The following is a 24,442-nucleotide window of genomic DNA, read 5'->3' as shown; positions in this document are numbered from 1 at the left end:
GAAGATGTTATTGTGATTTTTAGGTCACACTATTTCAAATCCACAGGATTAAAATGCACCTTCCTCCTGAAAAGTGGAGACTACTCCCTGACTCTCTCTCAGTGGTTCCAAAGGGCTCCTGGCCAGAAAGGCCAGAAGTTTTCCTTCCTCAAAGGATTTCAGGAAGCTTTAAGGTCACTTCTGTATGTTTTGGTTTCTTGGTTTATAAAGTCCTTCTGTCCTCTTACCCACACCATGAGGTTGCTGAATCTGGAACCACAAACCTCACCGAGTGAAATACACAATGAGACCTTGTGATGGCCTGGGAAGAACTATGGAGGTAGGATTCCCAGATTCTGGCTCTGCCTTAGCCTTTAATTAGATGGGAAATTACTGGGTATGTTGACAATGCTTAGGGTTTCTCACCCTTCAAAGACTATGCTGGGTTGGGATCACCTAGGTATGGCCCCTCTTGATACTAGTCTGAAGAGGGAGAGGAGAGCTTTAGAGCTCCCTGGTTATACTAATGTGTAGAGTGGGGACGAGGAGCTGGGACAATGCAGGTTCTGGCAGGAGAGGGAGAACTGGTCACTTCACTTGCTCCTCTCCTGTTCAAATGTTTTGCTGCTTGTAGAAAATGAGCACTCCAGCCAGGCCCAGTGGCTCATGGCTGTAATCCCAGCACTTTGGGAGGCCAAGGTGGGAGGGATCACAAAATCAGGAGTTTGAGACCAGCCTGGCTGACATGGTGAAACCCTGTCTCTACTAAGAATACAAAAATTAGCCAGGCGTGGTAGTGCACGCCTGTAGTCTCAGCTACTTGGGAGGCTGAGGCAAGAGAATTGCTTGAATCTAGGAGGTAAAGGTTGTGGTAAGTCGAGATCGCGCCACTGCACTCCAGCCTGGGTGACAGAGCAAGATTCCATCTCACACACACAGGAAAAAAAAAAGAAGAAAAAAGAAAAAAAAAAAAAGAGCATTCCACAGCTCCCCTACCCTGCCTAAATGCAGAGGGAAGTTTTCCTCTGAAGAGGTGGCTTCCAGTTGCAGGTCCCTGCACTCTTTATCAGGACGTAGCAAGTCTACCAGCTGAAGAGTTTGGCCTAATCAGAGCACCTGAAGGGGCCCCACAGGTCTAGAAGTCTCTGGGGGCAGTGAGCACAGGGGGCTGGAGAGGCTCAGGGCAGACAGACTGTGATAGGACTGAGGGTGACAGCGGGGAGGATCTCTATACTAAGGGGTGGGCAGTAGGGAAGAAGCTCTAAGACCTCCTGGGGACACTGCAAAGAGAGGCCACTTCTTGGGAGCACAACGTTGTCATCATTGAATGAAAAAACAGGGTTCAATTAATGCCCAGTCTACAATCCAAACTGGCCCTAATCAATAAAATTCAAGAGGATTTTTCTAAATTCCCTTCCAAAATCTGATAAAGGGCTGGTACAATGTAAAGGAAACCCTATACTATCTAGGAGTGTTTTTGAAATCAAGACAAAAAACAATTACAGACCATCAATGCCAATTCCAAAGCCGACGATGTTTGACGTTTACTTGATTAATGCTTCATTTCCTAGACATAACTTGGCAATGCCTATAAAGACTGCACCATTCCCCAAAAGTGCCTGTGAGGAGGCTAATTCTATATCCACCCCAACAGCAGTGTTAGGCAGGTAAGTGATCATCAATTTCATAAGCATGCACAGTGTCTGTTGTGAACACCCTGGCCATGTAAAAATTAGTCACATCATCATTTCTTTAGTACAGGTTAGCAGCACAGTGACGTAAAGCAGATTAACTCTGCAAAGCAACTACAGGTGAGAGCCCAGCCACAACACCTGCCTCACTTCAGAAGGAGGAGGGGGTGCAGGTGGGACTACCTCTTGGCATCAGTGACAAAACCCCAATTGTGCTCCATACATGCACCTCCCAAAGGCCCTGACCTCCTGACGCTGTGGGAATGCCTTCCAAAGTTTCCTCAGTGTGATCACCAGCAATTACAAATCAGGAGACCCAAACTGCACAGCTAGCTCTGGAATTCATCCCCTACGGGACACGGCCGGCAGTCAAGGGCAGGCCACACCGGGCTTCAGAAAAGGGCAGCTGTGTCAGCAGTTCCTGAGCAAGGCGTTATGGATGTGCCTCACTGAAGGCAATGCTGCAATGAGATTTGGAAACCTGAAGCCAAAAGAGCTATACTCTGAAGTGCTTCTGATCCACCTGCCCCAGGTGGACAAGCTTTTTCCCTGTGCCACAAACCTTTCTGTCCAAAATTTTCTTTTCAAATTTTGAGACTTAAGACAATCTGGCTGAAAATGTAAGATAAAAATAACTTGCCCAAAACACACTAAGGCTGCAATACCGATAAATTTCAAGTGATCAGAACGAAAGGAAACTTAAGAGCCTTTCCCTCCTGCCTGGACATCCTGGCTACCACAGGTCGTGGCACAGCGAGAGGAGCTCAAGCAACGCAGCTGACTGCTCTCAGACCCTCACCAAGTTTGTCTGTGGATGAGATAATGTCAGCGGGCACGGAGGAGTCCAGATCAGCATCCAAAATCCCCAGGGGGTCCAGCTGTGCTACATGGTGCCCTCGTATCTATGAGTGGGCCAACGATGAGAGGGAAGGACACACACAAAAGGACAGGAGAAAAAAAAGAGGGAAGGGGTAAAAAAAAAAAGTAAAATTACATTAAATTAGCATTTACAGCTTAATTCTCACCCACGTTTGAAGAAACAGTTACTGGCGCATCATCAAAATTTACACAACTAATTCCGAGAGGATCAAGTTTTGCAATGTGGTGACCCCTGACCTGGAAGCAATAACACAAGTAAGTCGTTAAGCAGATCCAGTGAGCTGTGGGGAGGGTTAAGAGTCAACGTTATGCAAACCTTTCCCAAAGAGGAACACGTGCCAATAAACCCATATAAAAAAATTAGTTTTTAAAAGCCTTGGAATAACTTATTTCAAAAGCACTACTGTGCATAAATGTACTTCTATGAAAAAGAGATTAACTCAGGTTATGATAAACTTGGGAGTCTGAAAGGATCAGTGTCTTGGGATCTTTATACAGTTTCCATGGATAAACAGAAATGAGATATGCTAAGCAATTCTTACTCCAATGTGAAGCCTGCCTTAGCTCAGAACACAAATGTTTTGCTAATGTGCCAGGCAGTCCCAGCTACTTAGGAGGCTGAGGCAGGAGATCTCTTGAGCCTAGGGGTTGAGGTGAGACTGGGTAACACAGTGAGACTCCATCTCAAGTTAGAATAAATAAATACATTTTAAAGAAAAATTTTCCTGAGGAGGAAAATGAAGGCTTAAGTGTTGGCCTTAACTGGGGAGGTGTGCAGATAAGATATCAGATTACTAAGAAGGTTTGCCTTTATTATATAGCCGTGAGGAGTGAGGGCTCTGGTCCTGCTGCTGCTGAGTAGGTCAGCACACAGTAGTCAGAACAAAAATCGCTGCTACCCCACAGACTTAAAACATCTGATCTGAACTATTTAAAAACCAAAAGGAGAAAGAAAATCCCTTCCAATTTAAGAGTCTTTCACAATTTCTTGCTAGCAATTCGAGAAGGGAGCAGCTGCTGGTAAGTCACTGCAAGATCAAGCTGAAGTTGTTACTGAGGCCAACTATGTGCAGGCAGTGATACAGAAACACCACTGGGCCTCCTCCTTATGCAAATATCCACGTGGATAGCATTTTAGAGTAAAAGATTATGGCATTTACAAAACACCATACACCTCCTTTCTAAGGCAGAATACACTTGCCCCAGGGAGAGTCTTACTTGCCAGGCCATGGCATGAAGGGCCAGAGACCCAGGGCCTCCCCTGATGTTGCCCCATTACAACATCTGCACTGCTGCCCTGCTGGCAGAGGAAATGGCCCATGCCACCAGAAACCAAAGCATGAGAGAGAAAAGATAGCCCAGGGACATGAGTCCCCTTGTTGCCACCAAAGCAGCGACACAAGAACAGGTGGCAGGGTACTGGACGCCCATGGGAGCTTCCAGAAGGGAGGCACTGGGCTCACCTGTCTCTACCTGTCCTCCTTAGACTATTACAGATGAAGTCTTAAGGTCTGAACTCTGAGGTCTCCCCATGTATCAGGTGGACATCCTAGAAAAATTTTGGTTATTGTACTCTGGGAAAGGATAGGGAGGAAAAGCCCTGTCCTGCTTGACACTTGCCTAATGAGACTGGCCACCAACTGCAATGCTTTTGGAGAGTTCTCCTGCCCCTCATTGCTCTCTGTAGAGAGCTGCCTCTACCCGCCTCCATGTCCCCAAACTCTATAGGTTTTCTTCTCTTACAGAATTCAGCTGTTAGCAACTGAGAAGGGTGCATCAACCACCCACCCTTCCCAGCCACTGCTCACTGGTGGATGGGCACTTCTCCTTGATGCGCCGGTAATAACTTGGTTTCCCTGCCCACAAATATTTCTTGCCAACTTAGGAAAAGAAATAAGGAGCCCTTTATGGGGCAGGCATTAGTGGTGCCAGATTTGCTCAAATAGGGCTAGCCTGGTTCCTCTTCTCCTGTGTATCTGCTTTTTTAGCCTCCCAAAGCACCTTGTGTTTAAAGAGGTATAAGTAATATAACAACGTACACTCAGAAAGGCCAGAGGGCCCATGAGGTACAACCTAAGGAACACTGCACCCTTTCTTGTGTGGACAGTCAGCGCCCGGCTTACCTGATACGCCCTGATGAGAGACTGCACCGCCAGGTGGTCCTCCACGAGCTTGTCCACATTGGGCTGTGCTTCCACCAGGGACTGTGCATGGGCCACAGCAGCCAGGGAGCCTCGGCTCAGGGGAAGGGGACTCTGGTAGGCAGTGCCCGGTGGGGCTCCGGCATTCGTGTTGCGAAAAAAAATGTCCCATGACTAAAGACAAAGAAGGTACAGGGTTACCTCACTGCTCCCCTAAGTCCAGGATGCATCTGTGGCCACAGAACACTCTTTGTGAAGGCAAGGCAAGTCTATCACAGGCTGGCTGAGCCAGCTTCCTCCTGTTCTGGACAGTGCAGTCTCTGTTCCCAAATGGTAGGTTTCTCTCAGAGTTCGGGCCCCCTACTTTCCACTCCTTTTGTCTTTGGAATGTACTTTGTGACCCCCACACCTATAACACAAATGCCCTGTGGCCGCCTTCCATCAACAAACACACCCCAAAGGCCCAATGCCAAACAGCTCTCCTCAGCTCCCATACACTGGGCCTGGAGACAGACTCAGGAAGTAGGTCAATGGAGACATTTACTGTCTCAGCCTTCTCCGCAGGCTCCAGCACCTGGGAGGTGAGGCTCTTAACCTTCTGTCTATAGGTCTGCAAATTCTACTGGTTCTTCTGTGGGATGCCAGATGCTCACACCGCATCAGGCACCTCCCTCAAGACCCCAGAGGCTCAGCACAGCCTGTGAAGAGCCCAGGGTCACCTTGCTCACATCCTTTCACTTCCTTGGACACAAAGCAGAACATGATCCTTTGTAAGAGGCAGCACTAACCCCATAGAGAAATAATCTCTTTGCTACTTCAGGGGGCACTCAGGAGCTAACAGCTCAAGGTGTGGGGTCAGATATCAAAATTCAAATCTGATCTCTGTATTGGGGATTGAAATTCAAATTCAAGATGTAACCTCTTAGCGAGTTACCTTTCTGTGTTGTTTTCTCATCTATGAAAATAGAAATATATACGTTCTTCATAGGTATGCTGTAAAGACTCAAGAGCATAAAGGCATTAGCACACAGTTTAGCAGGTAGCAAGTACTTCACAAAAGTCAGGTGTTAGTATCAGTCTGAAATTCCTTAGTGCTACTATAAATTAATTTACTTATATTCCTACTATTCTTGGTTATTTCATGTCTAAATTATTTGATTTACAGTTTGCAGAGATACTGTGAACTCTAATAGTTTATTCATCTCATAGAAAGATGCAAGATTTTTAAATATTTAAGAGATCAGACACACTAAGATTTCACAAAAGTTCATTGTAAAAAGAAAAGAAAAGCACAAACACCCAGTTTATTTATTTTTATTTATTTATTTTTTGAGATGAAGTCTCACTCTGTTGCCCAGACTGGAGTACAGTGGCATGATCTTGGCTCACTGCAATTTCCATTTACCAGGTTCAAGTAATTCTCCTCTCTCAGCCTCCTAAGTAGCTGGGATTACAGATGCATGCCACCATGTTTGGTTAATTTTTGTATTTTTAGTAGAGATGGGGTTTCACCAAGTTGGCCAGGCTGGTCTCAAACTCCTGACCGCAAGTGATCCACTCACCTTGGCCTCCCAAATTGCTGGGATTACAGGCATGAGCCACTCTGTACAGCAAAACACCAGTTTAAAAAAAAAGAAAAAGTTTTTTCTTTTCTGCAATACATTCTCCAGTTTCCAAAATTCTTCCATCAATAAACTCTGATTAGACTGTCTAGAAAAACTTGGAAAGGCAAAGGCAAAACTTTGAGACTTTTGCATTCTCCTTCTAACAAGATGCCACCCAAATGTGCTTCTTGTCTGGGATACGGGTGGATACCAAATGGGTCTGTCTGGGATACCAAATGGAGACCAGAGGGTAGAGATGGCTACAGAAACCATAATATTGGTCCTTAAGGTCTTCTGTTTTTTTCGGACAGGTTCTTTTATAATGCGGACTAGGGCATGGATATATGTCACTCGGATGGTCCCACTACCATGAGCACGGCTGTGTACTGCTGCTAGGTACAAGCTAGAAAACACACTATGATAACGCACAGGCCTGGACCATCTGCTAATGCAGGGGAGTCTGCTCTCTCAGTGAAAACTGTTTTGTGGAATATATTTTTTTCCCTTTCCTTTTTTTAATAGAATATTTAAAACATTCTATAATAAGCATTTTTTTTTTTTTTTTAGTATTCAGAAAAAATAAAGAAAACCACCATGTGACTGCACAGTATTGTGAATACACTAAAAACCATTGTAGCCGGGTGCAGTGGCATGTGCCTGTAGTCCCAGCCACTTGGGAAGCTGAGGCAGAAAGATCACTTAAGCCTAGGAATTCAAGGCCAGCCTGGGCAATACAGCAAGATCCCACCTGTTAAAAACAAAACTCAGCTGAATAGTACGCTTAAAAATGACTTACTTTTTTTTTTTTTTTTTTTTTTTTAAGAAACAGGGTCTTGTTGCCCAGGCTGGTCTCAAACTCCCAGTCTCAAGCAGTTCTCTTGCCTCAGTCTCCCAAAGTGCTGGGAATCCAGTGTGAGTTACCAGGACTCAGCCAAATGATGACATTTATGTTAAGTGAATTATATTTTAAAATGTTTTTACAAGTCAAACTATTTGAGGTTTTACTGTTTTTGCCTTTCTGGTTAACTTCTGGTGTGCTGACTGATGTAGAAGAGAGATTTGGGGTTCTCTTCTGGCACCTTCCATAAAACCTACTGTAGAAGTATCTTATGCAAATGTAACCCAACAATCAGGAACGTGAAAAAAGAAGACTGCAAACTTGCCTTTTCTTCCTTTTTTCTGTTTTGAGACAGGGTCTGGCTCTGTTGACCAGGCTGGAGTAGAGTGGCATGATCTCGGCTCACTGTAACCTCCACCTCCAGGGCTCAAGTGATTCTCCTGCTTCAGCCTCCTGACTAGCTGGGACCACAGGCACGTACCACCACACATGCTAATGTTTTTATTAAATATTTTTGGTGGGGATGAGGTTTCACATGTTGCCCAGGCTGTTCTTGAACTCCTGAGCTCAAGTGATCTGCCCATCTCAGCCTCCCAAAGTGCTAGGGTTCTAGGTATAAGCCACCACGCGGGGCCTAAACTTTCCTCTTCAGCAGATGCTATCAAATGTTTGCTAAAGACACCCACAGTTTGGAATCTCCAAAGAGATTCTCTCAATCTTCTTCTATTAAATTGGTTCTCACGAAAAATTAGTGTTTTCCTGTTACATGAAAAATGCAGTATTTCCACCAGAGGAAAAAACTGACTTACTCTTACGAGAGAAAAGAGGATGCCTCAGCATCAACTCCCTAGGCAAAGTAAAGGCTGTCTCCCACTCAGTCCATGACTGGTTCTGTCAAGGACACAGGGATCTCAAAGGTGGCTGTGCACAAACACACTGGACACTCTCAGTTACTTCTGACATCACAGAGCTTTTCCAGCAGGCCTGAGAGCTCCCTCCATTCTAGAAGCAGAGATGACTGGGGGCCACACGCATTGGCCATCCATCCTCATTCTGAAAGCAGAGATGACAATGACGAACTCCTTGGCCTCTACCCAGGCCTCCAATAATGAGGACCTGACCTAAAAGGAGAAGCCCCTCTAATAGGGCAGGAAAGTGGGCAGGAGTCCGTCTGGCTGTATCCCACCCCCGCAGAGCAAGAACTAACAGCAAGCTGCCACTGTCACATAAAATCTAATCAGGCCAGGTGCCGTGGCTCACACCTGTAATCCCAGCACTTTGGGAGGCTGAGGTGGGCAGATCACCTGAGGTCCGGAGTTCAAGACCAGCCTGGACAACATGGTGAAATCTTGTCTCTGCTAAAAATACAAAAATTAGCTGGGTGTGGTGGCACAGGCCAATAGTTCCAGCTACTTGGGAGGCTGGGACATGAGAATCGCTTGAATCTGAGGCGGAGGTTGCAGTGTGCTGAAATCAAGCCTTTGTATTCCAGCCTGGGCGACAGAGTGAGACCCTGTCTCAAAAAAAAAACACCAAAAACCTAATCAAAGTTATTCTTTACCTCAAACTTGCACCAGTGCTAGAATCTCTACCCTCAAACCATGTGAACCACACCCCAAGTCTAGCTGTGCACACTTAGGTAGGTCCCTGGGGCCACAATAAAGTTCATGGATAGGGCATGATCCTTAAACCCAGTAAGCACCGGAGAGCAGCACAACCCAAACTTTATTAAAACCTTAAAACATACTGTCTTTCAGAAACACAGGGCAAAGTCACCTGAGCAAGACCTTGCATTGAGTCTCTCCAGCTGTACAGACAGCCTCCTTTATCCTAGGAGACAACAGCCACTTCTCGTTCCAGAGCTAAAAGTCACAGAAAATCACAAGTTTATTTCTTTTCAATAAAATTAGCTTTGAATAACAATTAAAACAGTAAAAAAAAATAGTAATAGCAGCTGTGATAGGAATAGCTAACTTTTACTGAGGCTCTCTGTGGGCTTTTCTGACTTACTTGAAGCACCTGGAATGTCAATCATGTTCCCACTGGAGAGATGTGGGCTCAGGCAGAATTTATACACAGCAGTCACCAGGCAGGGTATTAATAAGGTTAACTGAGTAATAGCAGAGCAATGCTTACATAAAGAACTCTGGTCACTCTAGTAATAGTGCCTCTTACCCTTGCTTAACCTTGCCAAAGAGAGCTGGGAGCTTCTGGGCTCAACAATAAAATGAAAGGAATTTCTACCCACTGATGCTCGGGATCATGAGGTCAAGGTGAAGGTCAGCTCTCTAGTCCTGAGAGCACAAAGGCTGCAGGACTCCTTCCAGCCTAGGCCCTGGAGAGAGGGCGATCACGATCATCGGGCCTCCTCTCTCTGACCTTCTTTTGTGCTTGGAATAAAACTCCAGGTGATTTTCAATTGGCTGAGGACAACTGCACAGACGGAAATTCAGCTCATGCTGGAGACAGTCAGAAAAAACTGGTTCATACCGGTACTGCTGAGCTGCCGGGAATCCCCAGGAAGGAAAATGCCCGGAATGCAACTTGGCATCCTTTCCCTTAAACGTCTTATCCCATGCATCCACTTCACTCTCCAGTCAGCTCAGCTCCCCGACCCTGCCCCACAGAGCCCACTCCTGTCTCCAGGACTGGGTGAGCCTGCACACCGAACAACAGCAAGCAAGTTAAGAATAAATATTTGTTGAAAGTCTCACGAACTGGAGTGCTCTTTGCACCAAGGCCTGGAGGTATACTAAAAGGTTTTTGAATTTGAGTGATAGAATGTTTTGTATTGAGTGTAGTGACTGCATACATTTGGCAAAACCTACTGCATAAACACTTAAAACAAGTGAATTTTAATGTATTTAAGTTAAACCTCAATAGAGTTTATTCAAAAAGGCTTTCAAAATGAAGATCATTATTTTGGCCTGCAGGCTTCACCTCCCAACAGATGTGGCAGCAGGAAGCAAGGCCTGCCCAAGTGCCAGAGCTCCTATCCACCCACTGACCCCACCCCTCCCTGTATGAGTCACTAAGGGGCCACTTCCTTCCTGGCGGGGCCCAGATGCCACAGTCCATCCCCCACTCTTTCTACCTCCCTGTTGTCCTGCAACCCTGCATCTCTCTAACATCTGCCACTCCCCAAGCAGATACCTCTTCTCCAGCTCTTTGAACTACCCACCCCTGCCTCATCCTCTGAACAGCTGAATCTGGATCTGCCTTCCATGAATCCTGGGTTTAGGTTCCAGGAAACCTGCAGAGGCCTCCCTGCCCACCTGCTCCCATGCCCCCATACCACACTCCTTCCTTTCCTTGGGCCTGGCAGCTACCTTTCTTCCTCATGGGATGTCTGTCCTTTCCCTTCACATGGTCACTTACCTTTGTCACTATCTGGGAGAGGGTTTTCCCTACTGATAATCCCAGCCCTTACTGTACACTCAACTCAACCTGAGATCCCTCCCTTGCTGTCTGTCCCCATTCTGGGGGATAAATTAAGATGAGGTTGAGTCGTAGACAAACCAGCGCAAGGGGAAGCCCCTCCCAAATGAAGTGAAAGCTTCTGGAAGAGAGAGCCAGAGCATGTCCCATCTAATTCCTATGGAGCATGAAGAGACACCTGGATGGGACAGAAGGCCACTCACTGGAAAGTGGCACCCGGTGGCTGATGGCTCACTGAGAACCTGAGCTGAGTTAGGCAACCCCTGCTCTTTTTTTTTTGGAGACAGAGTCTTGTTCTGTCGCCCAGGCTGGAGTGCAGTGGCTCACTGCAACCTCCACCTCCCGGGTTCAAGCAATTCTCCTGCCTCAGCCTCCTGAGTACCTGGGATTACAGGCAATCACCACCATGTCTAATTTTTTTTTGTATTTTTAGTAGAGATGGGCTTTCACCATCTTGGCCAGGCTGCCTTGAAGTCCTGACCTTGTGATCCACCAGCCTCAGCCTCCTAAAGGGTTGGGATTATAGGCGTGAGCCACTGCGCCCGAACCCCAGCTCTCTTAATGAGTGAGAAAAATAAGCCTGTTGGTTTAAGCTACCTAAGCTGTGTTTTCTCTTTCTTCCGGCCAAATTTATTCCTATGTATCCCGTGCTGCTGCCTCGATATCATGAAACTGCAGTCTGATGTGGGCAGGGGCAGTGACTTCTACTTCTGGGAATGTTCCAAGTGACAAAGCAGAAGTGAAAAGGAGAAAACACAGCAACTGGCCAATGGAGAAAATCAGACTTAAGAATACCACAATCTAGTAATTAGCAAGATACCATCAGAAACGCTGAAGACACAAGTCTCCTGTAATCGTTTTTCACTCACGAGAAATGGAGGCAAAGTCAGACTTTGACCTCTTTATGAAGTAAGTGTGGTATTTGGCCCTGACTTTAGAACCTGGCTCAGGGTGGTGACACGGACTTCTGAGTCACAATGACATACTGGGTGTGCCCTATTCCACCCCAAGCTGCAGGCCATTACTAGTGTCATTCACCTCTCCAATCTCTTAATTGGCTTCTGTTGCACAACTAATAATGTAAGGAAAATGTCTGTCCCTTTACCTTGCCTCAAATGTACAGTCACACACAGTCAATTCTCTGACCACCAATGATAACATTACTGGTAAGAGGAAAAAGGTGAAAATGTTAACGTAGGTTGGCAAGGCTGTAAATGACATTCAAGGGGCAGGAAGCTGCCAGAAAAGGTGAGCCAGAAGGAGTAAGGGGTCCTGGGCCAGGGGAGGGTATGGGAAAGTACTGCTCCCGAAGGCCAACGTCTGAGCCCTGCAAAGAGCTAAGGAATTCCGATGACGTTCTTACCACACATAAGCACTTTCCTAAGAGTGTCAGATGTGTGCAGGATGTACCATGTGAAAAAATGAATACTATTTTTTTTTTGAGACAGAGTCTGGCTCTATTGCCTAGGCTGGAGTGCAGTGACATGATCTCGGCTCACTGCAACTACCACCACCCTCCGCCCCCCATCCCCCACCCCCAGCCTGGTTTCAAGCAACTTTCCAGCCTCAGCCTCCCCAGTAGCTGGGATTACAGGCACCTGCCACCACAGCTGGCTACTTTTTTATTTTTAGTAGAGATGGTTAAGAAACCAGGCTGGGCAGGTGGGCTGGGACCAGGCTGCAGGTGAGTGAAAAAGAATACGGGAGATTAAGGAGAAAACCATGTTGGCCAGGCTGGTCTCAAACTCCTGACCTCAGGGGATCCACCTGCCTCAGCCTCCCAAAAAATGCTGGGATTACAGGTGTGAGCCACCGTGCCTGGCCAGTGAATACCACTATTTCTAAAAATCCAGTAATTCTCATTCAATTCAACAAATATCTGTTCACTGTATGTGGCATACTATAAGGTTTGTGAACAAGAAGATTACTAAGATGAGCTTCTTACTCTCAGTAAGAATGAGAAAAACAAGGAAACATGTAAATTCACAGAATGAGTCAAGTGCTGAGAAACCAAGAGTAAGACGAGTGGGGTGGGAGAGGAAAGCAAGGCTGCTCGGAGGAGGGGGCCACGGTCTGAGCCCTAAACGTCACGGAAGCCCTGTGGAGCCTGAGGAGCAGAGAGAAGACAGTTGGCCAAAGAGAACAGACAGTGGGAGCACCTGGCCAATACCTGTCCACCATGTGTGAGATCCACGGTACTGCCACATGCAGAGGGTACAGAGGGTTAAGAAAGCAGGCTGGGCAGGTGGGCTGGGACCAGGCTGCAGGTGAGTGAAAAAGAACACAGGAGATTCAAGAGAAAACCATGAACCACCCCGAGGGGAGCAAGCACCTCACCAGGGTAGTGGCTGACCTTTGCCACCAAATGGCATCAGAGGGAGGGGTGGTTTGCAGGCAGGGAGCTTGTGTGCTCCCCCACCCCACCCACCACCAACTTCCCATGAGTGGGTTTATGATCATCAACTTGTTGCTGAGATGACTTAAACATGATAGACTTCAGGGGTAAATAATTTTTACATTCTGGATGAAATGAAACCAGACCTCCTACTTAATTTCAGGTAACTAAAAGCACTTAGCTGTAATAAATGAAGCTGTTTTCCAGGCCAAAAGTCATGTTCCCGTCTCCCACAAACTCAGAATTCTATGCAACCACAATGAGCTTTCCACAGTGACCTTCAAAGGCTAGAAACACCTCGGTGCTCTCTATATGTGGCAGGTGGTCACCTAATCTTTATTGAATTAAATTCAGATGGTATTCAGCCTCCTTTCTGGGGGAACAGCCTGACAAGTACAGGGTTCCACCCTGGGAGAGTCCAAGTCCAGGGCTGCCCCTCACTGCAGCAGAGTCACTGACCTCAGCAGGTGCCACTCTCCCAACCCAGGAGCACTTGTCTGTTCCCACATGTCAGCAGCTACAGGCAGCAGACCCTGCCCTTCCTGAGTCAGCAGTTGCATCTGGGAGTCTCGAGGGCCAAGTTCCCTGCAAGTCCCTGGTTGTGAGGTTTCCAATATGTAGGGCTTCCTATTTCTGAGGGCAGCAAATATACCATCTGACATCCCTTTCTCCAGCAGTAGCTGACACCCATCGTCATGTAGGATGGTGCTCTACAGCCCCCCAGTGCCCACTCACAAACCAGAAGGACTGACTGTGGCCACGTCCGGGGTCCCCAGGTCCTACATATGCCTCCCATGGGCTGCATGAGGATTCAGGAAGTCGCTTCAGCTCTCTGGTCTGTTTTCTTGTCCATAAAGTCTCAAACACAGGCTACTTAGGATGATGACCCTGCATTTGCACAGCTTTTTAAAATTTAGAAAGTCCCTGCACATATACTTGCATTTGTTCCAGAAGTTGATGAGTGACATGAGGAGAGTGTTACAACTCAGCCCAAGCTCTGGGACGATGGGTGGCTCAGGCCTGACCAGACCGCTTCCTCTCATCTATCTATAGCCCCTACAGATGGCACTCCTACAGCTGCCCTCCCTACTCCACCTCAGCCACAGAACAAGCCGAGCCCAGCCCACCCCCGTAGCCACCCTTGGTCGCCACATTAGTGCCATCTTGTCTAAATGATCTGGGGAGCAGGTGTGGCAGGCTCTGGTCTCCTTGCTACATGGCCACACCCAGGCTCAAAGGCCATCACGCAGCTGATACAGCTGATAAGTTGATGAGGCCCAGCACTACCCACACAACCTCACTTATTAAGTTCTGACACTAACAATGCTTTTTAATTGCTACAAATATGAACTACAGGGCACCACGTGACCAATGAACACTGGCTTATGGCTCTCCTTTCAGCTCATTCTAATGAGCTTTTTATCTAGCCAAGCTGATAAAAAGTCAGCTGCCCCGTGAGCATCCCGGGCACCATATGACCGGCCAGCCTAGAGTTCAGCTGGCGCTGCTCTGAGGGGCAGGCCTCCCATCCCGGCCTCAGTGTACAAACCAACAACTCATTTCTTCCCTGCACACAAGACAGGGTAGGCCTGCATGACCTTTACCACTCCTTCCAAAGCTGCCCATGAAATGGCCCTGAACTTGTGGAAAAGAGCCTTTCCTGACAATATCCTAAGAACAAGATTTAAAACCCATATGTGTGACTGCCCTGAATGTCCAAACAGGGCACTCCCTTCTGGGGAGACCTGTGGATGGAATACCCACCTCCTGACCTGCTGTTGGGCTAAGGACAAGTCTTCAAAGAAAATATGCAGATGGTAGCACTGGACTCTGGACCCTCCAACCATGCAGGCTTTGCTGAGATCTTGCCCAGGCCAGAGGACCACCTACTATCATTCTGCCTATGAAGCAAAAACAAAATGGGGTACTGAAATCCAGGCCTGCTGACCTGCCACTACAAACTGTATAATACTGAAGCCGGTTTAAGAATGGGCTTCTAGGCCAGGCGCGGTGGCTCACGCCTGTAATTCTAGCACTTTGGGAGTCCGAGAGCAGCCTGACCGACATGGAGAAACCCAGTCTCTACTAAAAATACAAAATTAGCTGGAAGTGGTGGCACATGCCCGTAATACAGCTACTCGGGAGATGGAGGCAGGAGAATCGCTTGAACCCAGGAGGCGGAGGTTGTGGTGAGCCAAGATCATGCCATTGCACTCCAGCCTGGGCAACAAGACTAAAACTCCATTTCAAAAAAAAAAAAAAAAAAAAAGAATGGGCTTCTATTTAGGTATTCTTCAATTAAGAAAACCACATGAACACATGCTCCACTATAGCAATGCTTAGTCATGATAGGTGACATGACAGAATATTTCTTTTTTTTTTTTTTGAGATGAAGTTTTGCTCGTTACCCAGGCTGGAGTGCAATGGCGCGATCTCGGCTCACCGCAACCTCCACCTCCCGGGTTCAGGCAATTCTCCTGCCTCAGCCTCCTGAGTAGCTGGGATTCAGGCACAAGCCACCATACCCAGCTAATTTTTTGTATTTTTAGTAGAGACAGAGTTTCACCATGTTGACCAGGATGGTCTCGATCGCTTGACCTCGTGATCCACCTGCCTTGGCCTCCCCAAGTGCTGGGATTACAGGCGTGAGCCACCGCGCCCGGCCCCAGAATGTTTCTTAACAATCTCTATTATCTTCTCTCTGTACAGGTATGTAAATAAAATATCAATAAACTTCCAGGATTAGCAAAGAACAGCTGCTTCAGCCGTGTCCTATGGAATCTACTGATATCGGAATGCTGTTCGATGGACTCTGCACCAGACTGAAGGTGGCTGCTCCATCAGATCTTTATGGAAAGGGCTGTGGAGGGCTGTCCGGTGGCCACGCCTGCTCCTCTCCCCATATGGATGTGCAAGAAGCTGTCTGTGACTTGCTCTGACCCAGGTAATGGGGTAGGGAGCAGCAGGGAGTGGTCTGGACCTGCATCTCAGAGGCCCCGCGGCCTCTCCTTTCCCTGTCCGGAGCTGGAGACCCTTTGTGCAGGAGTCACTCCGGCCTAGCAGACGACGGCAGGGCCCAGTAAACAGCCAGCACAAACTCCCAGACACATCAGAGGCCTCAGCTCTAAGGGAGCTGGCAGTGGGAGGAATAGCGAAACCCAGCCAGCCCACGGAGTCACGAGGAATGCTACGCTGGTGCCAAGTTTTGAGGTGGTTTGTTATACAAACATTCACGGAAATCAGACTTTTTACGGCATGAAAAGATGACATCCAAGATACTGTGGCCACTTTCTTACGGTCTTTCGGAATTCCCTCAGGAAATGACAACACTTAAAACTCTACCCAGATCTGCACACAATGGCAATTTTATCAGCTCTCAGAATTGCGACAGTGGTTGTCTGGGGTCACCTGTGGTCGTCTGGTTGAGGCCTCACCTGAGGTCAACTATCGATCTCCTCTGTCTTCAATAACTATGCAACCCTATTTGGGGGAACCTCAGCCCAGCTACGTGAAGCATCTGTTACAGGGTTTCAGACCAAATACTGCACGACTGACCACTCAAAGAGAGGGTTCTAAAGACTATCTCCTCACCTCACGGACATGAAGAGATAGGAGAATCACAAAGGCCTCAGACCTCCCTCCAAGGGAGTCTTGGATGGGGAGGGGAGCCAGAGAACAGTAACCTAGAGACTAAAAGGACTATATTTTATAACATGATGACTTCATCTAAAAAAACCGATGTAACTTCTCATTACCACCCAGCTTTAGACTGCGCGGGGAAGCTGAGCTGCCTCTGACTTATAAAGCACGACTCTTCCATTTCCTCAAAGGCAAGCACCTATGGCCATCTGTGCTACAGGAAGGAACTCACTGGAACAATGTACTCCTTTTCACTCTTGGAGTCTACTTTCCCTTTAAGGCATTTTTGATCTCTCTTCCCTTTCCTTTAATTTCTGACATTAAACAATTTTTTTTGGCTTAAAGTACAATACAAAAGGATAATAATTAAAAACATCTACCTGGCACAGTGGCTCATGCCTGTAATCCCAGCACTTTGGGAGGCCAAGGCAGGAAAATAGTTTAAAGCCAGGAGTTTGAGACCAGCCTGGGCAAAAAAAATGAGACCCTGTCTCTACAAAAAACTTAAAATGTTAGTCAGGCATGGGGGTGTGTACTGGTAGTCCCAGCTACTCAGGAAGCTGAGGTGTGCAGGGGTGGCAGGGAGTTGGATCACTTGAGCCCAGAAGTTTGAGGCTGCTATCATGGCACCACTGTACTCCAGCCTGGGTAATGGAGACCCTATCTCAAAAAGAAAAGCTCCAAAAGATGCAACGATCCTCATTTAGAGTAAGCCTCTCTCCTCCCATCAGCCTCGGCGACCTCTTATGCCTGCTGGCCTGGCCTCAGTCCCTCCTGCTCTTGGTGATCCCAACTGCTCCTGCACCACATCCTCAAACCTGCTCTCCTTCTACCTGCTGAGGGGGTCCACGCTCCTACAGCACGTAACAAAATAAACACACACTCCTTGGTTTAATCTTGGAACCTCTCAATTTACTCCACAACCCAAACTTTCGGTCTTTTCTTGGTGCATCTGGCTCCTGGCCTTGAACCCTGCATCCATCATCCTGAGGGACTGTGAGCCCCTGTTGGGCTCCTTCACAGCACAGGCACCTGCCCTGGCCAGCACCTTCCTCACCTCACAACTCAGCATAATGTACTTCTCTTCAGAAGCTCAGTGGGTTTTTTTTTCTTTTTGAGAAGGAGTTTTGCTTTTGTTACCCAGACTGGAGTGCAGTGGCATGATCTCAGCTCACCGCAACCTCTGCCTTCAGGGTTCAAGCAATTCTCCTGCCTCAGCCTCCCGAGTAGCTGGGACTACAGGTGTGCACCACCATGCCCACCTAATTTTTGTATTTTTAGTAGAGACGGGGTTTCACCTCGTTGACCAGGATGGTCTCGATCTCTTGACCTCGTGATCCACCCACCTCGGCCTCCCAAAGTGCTGGATTATAGGCGTGAGCCACTGTGCCCGGCCTTTTTTTTTTTTTTTTTTTTTAAAGACGGGGTTTCACCATGTTGGTCAGGCTGGTCTTGAACTCCCGACCTCAGGTGATCTGCCCGCCTTGGCCTTCAAGGTGTTTGGATTACAGGCATGAGCCACCACACTCGACCTCAGTGGGTTCTATTAGAACTGAAACTGTTTTAATTAATTAATTTATTTTTCTTTTTAAGGGTGGGGGAAGAGAGACAGAGGAGAGGAGAGATGGGTGAGGAAAGAGACAGAGAGAGGAGAGAGCGAGTGAGCTAGAACGTTAACTTGTTTAAACTTATTTAGTCATCCTGCTAGGATGACAGGGCAGGACTGCTTTTCCTCTTGCAGCTGCCAGTCAGCACAGGCTTTGAACACAGCTGTCATGAGCTGCAAACTACCATACGAGTGAAGGTGGTGCTTCATGTTTCCTGTTGTTTCAAAGAGGTTAATTTTATCATGCTAAATAAACCATAAATGCAAACTGTTTAAGAATAAAATACTCCGCTAAAGTTGGAAGGGTGCACTCAGTCACTTTAACCGATTTAATGCAAAAAGCCGCAAGTCCTGAGATTACTCTTAACATGTGAAGTTAAAGATCACCAGTGGGGTGGGGGGGAGTGAGAGGGGAGTGAGGGTTAAAAAATTACCTATTGGGTACAATGTTCGCTATCTGGGTGATGGGTACACTAGAAGCCCAATTCCCACTGTTACTTAATGTCCCCATGTTACAAACCCACACATGTTCCTCCTGAATCTTCAAAAACAAAAAATCATCAAGGGGTAACTTCAAAGCTCATCGCTGAAACCCTTTACGTAGACAGTTTACGTACAGTCAGCACTCCGTATCTGTGTGTTCTGTAGCCATTGATTCAACCAAACGTGGACTGAAAACAGTTGGGAAAAAACTGTCTGTGCTGAACATGTACATTTTTTTTCCTGTTATTATTCTCTAAACCAGGGATCCCCAACCCCTGAGGCATGGACCAGTACTGGTCAGTGGCCTGTTAGGAACGGGCTGCACAGCAGGAGATGAGCAGTGAGCGAGAATTATTACCACCTGAGCTCTGCCTCCTGTCACATCAGCGAAGGCATTAGATTCTCGTAGGAGTGCCAACTGTTTTGTGATCTGTGCACATGAGGGATCTAGGTTGCTCGCTCCTTCTGCGAATCTAACTAATGCCTGACGATGTGAGGTGGAACAGTTAGTTTCACTGTGAAACCATCCTCCTCTGATCCCTCAATCCATGGAAAAAGAGTCTTCCATGCAACTGGTCCCTGGTGCCAAAAAGTTGAGGACTGCTACCCTAAACAATGAAGCATAAAAACTATTTGCATAGCATTTACCTTGTGTTAGGTATGATAAGTAATCCAGAGATGATGTAGGGTATATAGGAGAATGTGCATAGTTTGTATTTCATTTTGTACAAGGTACATGAGTATCCTTCGATTTTAGTATCCTCAGTGTGCCCTGGAACCAATCCCCCCACCAGATGCTGAGGAATGACTACATGTATTTTTAATAAGTCATTCATAAATCAATTACCTAAAAGATTAAAATACTCAAAATGTATTCTAACCACCCAACTGGCATTGCCTAAAATGTTTTGTGAATTATTCCCAGAAATAAATAACTTGAGCGGCACCAAAGTGTTCTGAAGATTTTTCAACACAGCTATTCCTTGTCACGTGAACACAGCAGACCTCCTTATGAGCTCATCAGACTTCCATGTACCCCCTGTGGGGAAGCCCCTTCACCGCACATGAAGCGGCTAGGGGGGTAACTTGGAGCAGGGCTCCTGCCATGGGAGGAGCCTCAGGCCAGGACAGAACCATGTGTACCACAGCCCTATTTTTCAAAGTGCAGCCAAAGCAGTTTCAACAGTGCAGAGTGAAAAGGCCCATATAACCCCATAATGGGACAGTGGGTCTATCTGTGCCTTTCCTCCACTTAGTTTCACTCATAGAAAATACCAGCACTGTGTTCATAAGCATAGAAGGGGGAAGCAGAACAATCTGGACAGAAGAGCAATAAGGCCAGACTTAGTTTCGGGCCAACAGCCTGCACCCATAACTTGAACGCACAGAGCCCTCCTGCAGTGACCATATGTATACACTTTAGGGGCTGACAGGTGAAAAGTACAAGAAAAAACCATCAAGAAATGGGCATCAGGCCAGGCATGGTAGCTCATAGCTGTAGTCCCAGCACTTTGGGAGGCCAAGGTGGGCAGATCACCTGAGGTCAAGAGTTCAAGACCAGACCGGCCAAGATGGTGAAACCCCGTATTTACTATAAATACAACAACTAGCCAGATGTGGTGGCGCACATCTGTAATCCCACTACCTGGCAGGCTAAGGCATGAGAATTGCTTGAACCTGGGAGGTGGAGGTTGCAGTGAGCCTAGATTTCACCACTACTCCAGACTGGGTGGGTGACAAAGTGAGACTCTGTCTCAAAAAAAAGAAAAGAAATGGGCATCAGTTAACAAAAACAGAGAGGCATGTTTTAGGGAGGTGGGCAGAGCAGAGGAAGACACAGAGCAGAGGAAGAGCCCTGAGGTACAAAGCAAGCTGTGGGAAATCCAAATGGCCAGGAGGGTCTAAAAGAAAAGCAGGGCCAATGATGGCACCTTCAAGGCAGCCGCTGGAGGCACTGTTGGGAGGAGAACAGGCCCCAGCTCCTTCCACTCCTGCAAGACTGAATCCTGGCTCTTCCTCAGCAGGGCCAGAACCTGGCAGATGCATCACACACCACACTGCAACTTTCGGTGGGCACCTGTCCCTAAGAAACAAAATGAGATCAACACCCAGAATCACAGGGGCTTAGCAGTTCTCAATTACCTGTTTGTCTTAATTAGGATAACTTAGTTTTTGCTGTTACTGTGTTTTAAAGACATAAATAAAAGTAAGATGTCATCATTTGACATGATCTCAAACATGCTGAGACCCTAATGAGGGCTTCATATGCTGACAGCCCAGGCTACTGCTGACGGCTCTTAAGAGGGGTTAGTGAGGTGCGCAGAACAGAGACCAAAGTCTAGGACAGGACCAAAAGTAGAAACAAAAGGAGGCTGGCAGATGGGCCCAACACAGAGACAGACCCAGGTCAGCCAGTTAACCGGATACTGCTCTGGAAGTGGGCTGAGGGTAAAAAAAGGTACTTGCAGCTCTGATTTGCTCAAATATTTTAGCACGTAACATTTTAAGAATAAAAGGTTTTTTTTTAAGAGGCTGGGCATGGTGGCTCACGTCTATAATCCCAGCACTTTGGGAGGCCGAGGTGGGAGGATTGCTTGAGTCTGGGAGTTCAAGACCAGTCTGGTCAACGTAAAAAGACTCTGGCTCTATTTACATATTTTTAATTTTTTTTTAAGTTGTTTTTTTTTTTTAAATAGAGACAAGGTCTCACCGTGTTGCCCAGGCTGGTCTTGAACTCCTAGGCTCAAGCAATCCTTCCGCCTCAGCCTCCCAAAGTGTCAGGATTACAGGCACGGCCCCTACCTATATTAAATCTTTTTTTAATTAAAAAATAAATAAAATTGAAAATAAAAATAAAGAATACAACAACCAATTATAAAGTAGAGGCCAGGCGCGGTGGCTCATGCCTGTAATCCCAGCACATTGGGAGGCTGTGGTGGGCAGATCATGAGGTCAGGAGTTAGAGGCTAGTCTGGCCAACATGGTGAAACACTTTCTACTAAAAATACAAAAACAAAATTAGCCGGGCATGGTGGTACGTGCCTGTAATCCCAGCTACTCAGGAGGCTGAGGCAGGAGAATCACTTAAACCCAGGAGGCAGAGGTTGCAGTGAGCCAAGATCACGCCCTGTACTCCAGTCTGGGTGACAGAGCAAGACTTTGTCTGAAAAAAAATAAAAATAAAGTATAAAACCAAATGTAAAAGAGCAGCTTTAAGAGTAAATATTTAAATATAGGCTGAGAATTAGATTCTATTAGAGAATCAGCCTGTTAATTTTGTTGGGCGTGGTTATGAAAACATTTACTTATCAGTTTGTTACACTGACGCATTTATGCCAGAAATAACACAGGTCTGAAATTTGCCTTAAAATACTCGTGTCTACTCCTCAAACCCCAAACAAACCAACAAATAAAAAAGTTAGTGGGGCAGGAAATAGATTTTTAAAAGACTGGCAAAAGGTAGACAGCTGTTGAAGCTGTGTGACCAGTCTCCTCATAGGGTTTATCATCTACTCTTCTCTCTGTTATGTATGCTTGGAAACACTATAAAACACACCTTTAAAAATAACAGTGGGGGCCAGGCACCGTGTCTCACACCTGTAATCCCAGCACTTTGGGAGGTCTAGGTGGGCAGAGTTCTTGAGGTCAGGAGTTCAAGACCAGCCTGACCAACATGGTAGAACCCTGTCTCTATCAAAATTACAAAAATTAGGCCGGGCGCAATGGCTCGAGCCTGTAATCCCAGCACTTTGGGAGGCCGAGGCGGGTGGATCACGAGGTCAAGAAATCGAGACCATCCTGATCAACACGGTGAAACCCGTCTCTACTAAAAATACAAAAAACTTAGCTGGGCATGGTGGTGTTTGCCTGTAATCCCAGCTACTCAGGAGGCTGAGGCAGGAGAATTGCCTGAACCCAGGAGGCGGAAGTTGCAGTGAGCCGAGATCGCGCCATTGCACTCCAGCCTGGGTAACAAGAGTGAAACTCCGTCTCAAAAAAAAAATAGTAAAATAAAATTACAAAAATTAGCTGGGCATGGTGGCGCATGCCTGTAATCCAGTGACTCAAGAGGCTGAGCACAAGAATTGCTTGAATCAGGAGGTAGAGGCTGCAGTGAGCCGAGATCACATCACTGCACTCCAACCTGGGCAACAGAGTAAGACGCAGTCTCAAAAAAATAAATTAATAAAAATGACAGTAACAATGGGAAAGTAGTGCTGAAGGGCAGGAGAGGAAGATGTTGAGTTCGTTCCTTTTCTGCTGTATATGAGTTTAGTCCTTGCAGCCCCCCATAAGCTCTCTGAAAACAACTACAGAATCTGGCCTCAGGGCATTTCTGATGTTTAAGTGGAAGGTGATAGATGATCTATCTAAATCCTACAGCACTTCTAATTTTATTATCTCTATTTAAACTGTGTGTTCTCAAATAAGAGCACAAATAAAGTGAAATAGCTCCAAGGCTATGAATCCTAACCTTTCATGGGTGACAAATGCTTTGAAAACCATACAGAAGTTATGGATTATCTCCCTTGAAAATACGCACACACGATATATTGGCCCTAATTCAACTTAAAGAGGACCCACCTTGCCATCTGGGATGGCAGAGGAGCGATGACAACCAGGATTGCTGAAGGGCACGCCCACTGATTTAACCATCCTGTCCCCTCCCCTCTACAAGCAGGAAGGGGCAGAGCATGCATGTGATTCCTACACTGTGCCCCCTGGAGACTCCTGGCAACAGAAACAGGCATAAAGACATAAAGCCAGCATGCCTCCACAAAAACCATCTTCAAAAGCTTCCAGCAGGAGCAGCTATGATGGCAGCAGTCCCAGTGTCCATAGCACTATGGCCACACTGCTCAGAGTACACCTCTTACCCACGGAACCACTCAAAGGACTAAACCTTCACAAGTACATGCAGTCTCAGCCAGGTGCCCTTCACCTTTCAGGCACAAGGCACTGTCATTTGGGAGCTACTGACTCCAAATCCTAACATTGCTGAAAACACTTGGTTGGTTCCACAGAAAGGTTACGTTTGAGAAAAGGAAAGCAAAAGAATAGGCATGGGTACAGAACAGTCCTTGATTCTGAAACCTCTGGGCTCAGTTTTATTCTAGTTATAATCTGCAGCTGTAGTCGTGTGTGTGTGCGTGTGTGTGTGTGTAAGTGAAATCTGCCACAGTCTGCAACCACCGTCTTCAGTAACATCCATGACATCAAAAGCAGGGGCCAGTTTTACAGAGCACTTCTTTTGGGCAATTTGTTTACAGATTAGGGAACTAAACTACAAATTTCTTACAGAAAATCAGGTCTCACCTTGCCCAGGAAGCAATGCTGCTCCTAGGCTGTCATGGAAACAGGAAAAGACTGGGCTAGATCCCCACCAATGCTGGGCAACAGGCTGGGCAAAAGTGGCATTCCTGAAAAAATGGGACCTGGTGGCTCAGCATCACATTTTTTTTTTTTAATTTTAAAAAACATTTCTGGCTGGAGGGCACTTTGGGAGGTCAAGGTGGGCGAATCATCTGAGTTCAGGAGTTGAAGACCAACCTGACCAACATAGAGAAACCCCATCTCTCCTAAAAAAAAAAATAAATAACAAAATTAGCCAGGCGTGGTGGCGCATGCCTATAATCCCAGCTACTCAGGAAATGGAGGCAGCAGAATCACTTGAACCCGGGAGGTGGAGGTTGCAGTGAGCCAAGACTGAGCCATTGCACTCCAGCCTGGCTGGAGCAAAACTCCCTCT

At 46.8% G+C, this 24,442-nt stretch overlaps 1 protein-coding gene across 17 annotated transcripts in view; it reads right to left on the bottom strand.

Annotated features, from left to right (window-relative positions):
- Positions 1-24,442, bottom strand: part of OGDH (oxoglutarate dehydrogenase) — a 117,333-nt gene that overhangs the window by 54,245 nt on the left and 38,646 nt on the right. For 11 of the 17 annotated variants that reach the window (XR_013523856.1, XR_013523855.1, XM_078342348.1 and 8 more), the window contains exons 3-4: positions 4,673-4,864; positions 2,470-2,572 (exon numbers count right to left, since the gene is read on the bottom strand). Coding sequence is in view for 15 of the 17 variants with exons in the window: in XM_078342348.1 (XP_078198474.1) it covers positions 2,470-2,572; positions 4,673-4,864 (295 nt within the window). In the remaining 2 variants the exon portion in view is untranslated. Of the gene's footprint in view, positions 1-2,469; positions 2,573-2,695; positions 2,787-4,672; positions 4,865-24,442 lie in introns of all 17 variants that reach the window. The other 6 variants (XM_078342349.1, XM_009002130.5, XM_002751389.7 and 3 more) reach the window with 1 other exon arrangement.

Source organism: Callithrix jacchus, chromosome 11, assembly GCF_049354715.1.
Source record: "Callithrix jacchus isolate 240 chromosome 11, calJac240_pri, whole genome shotgun sequence".
NCBI lineage: Eukaryota > Metazoa > Chordata > Mammalia > Primates > Cebidae > Callithrix > Callithrix jacchus.
Note: the sequence above shows the minus strand (reverse complement) of the source record. Positions and strands in the feature narration are given on the sequence as shown.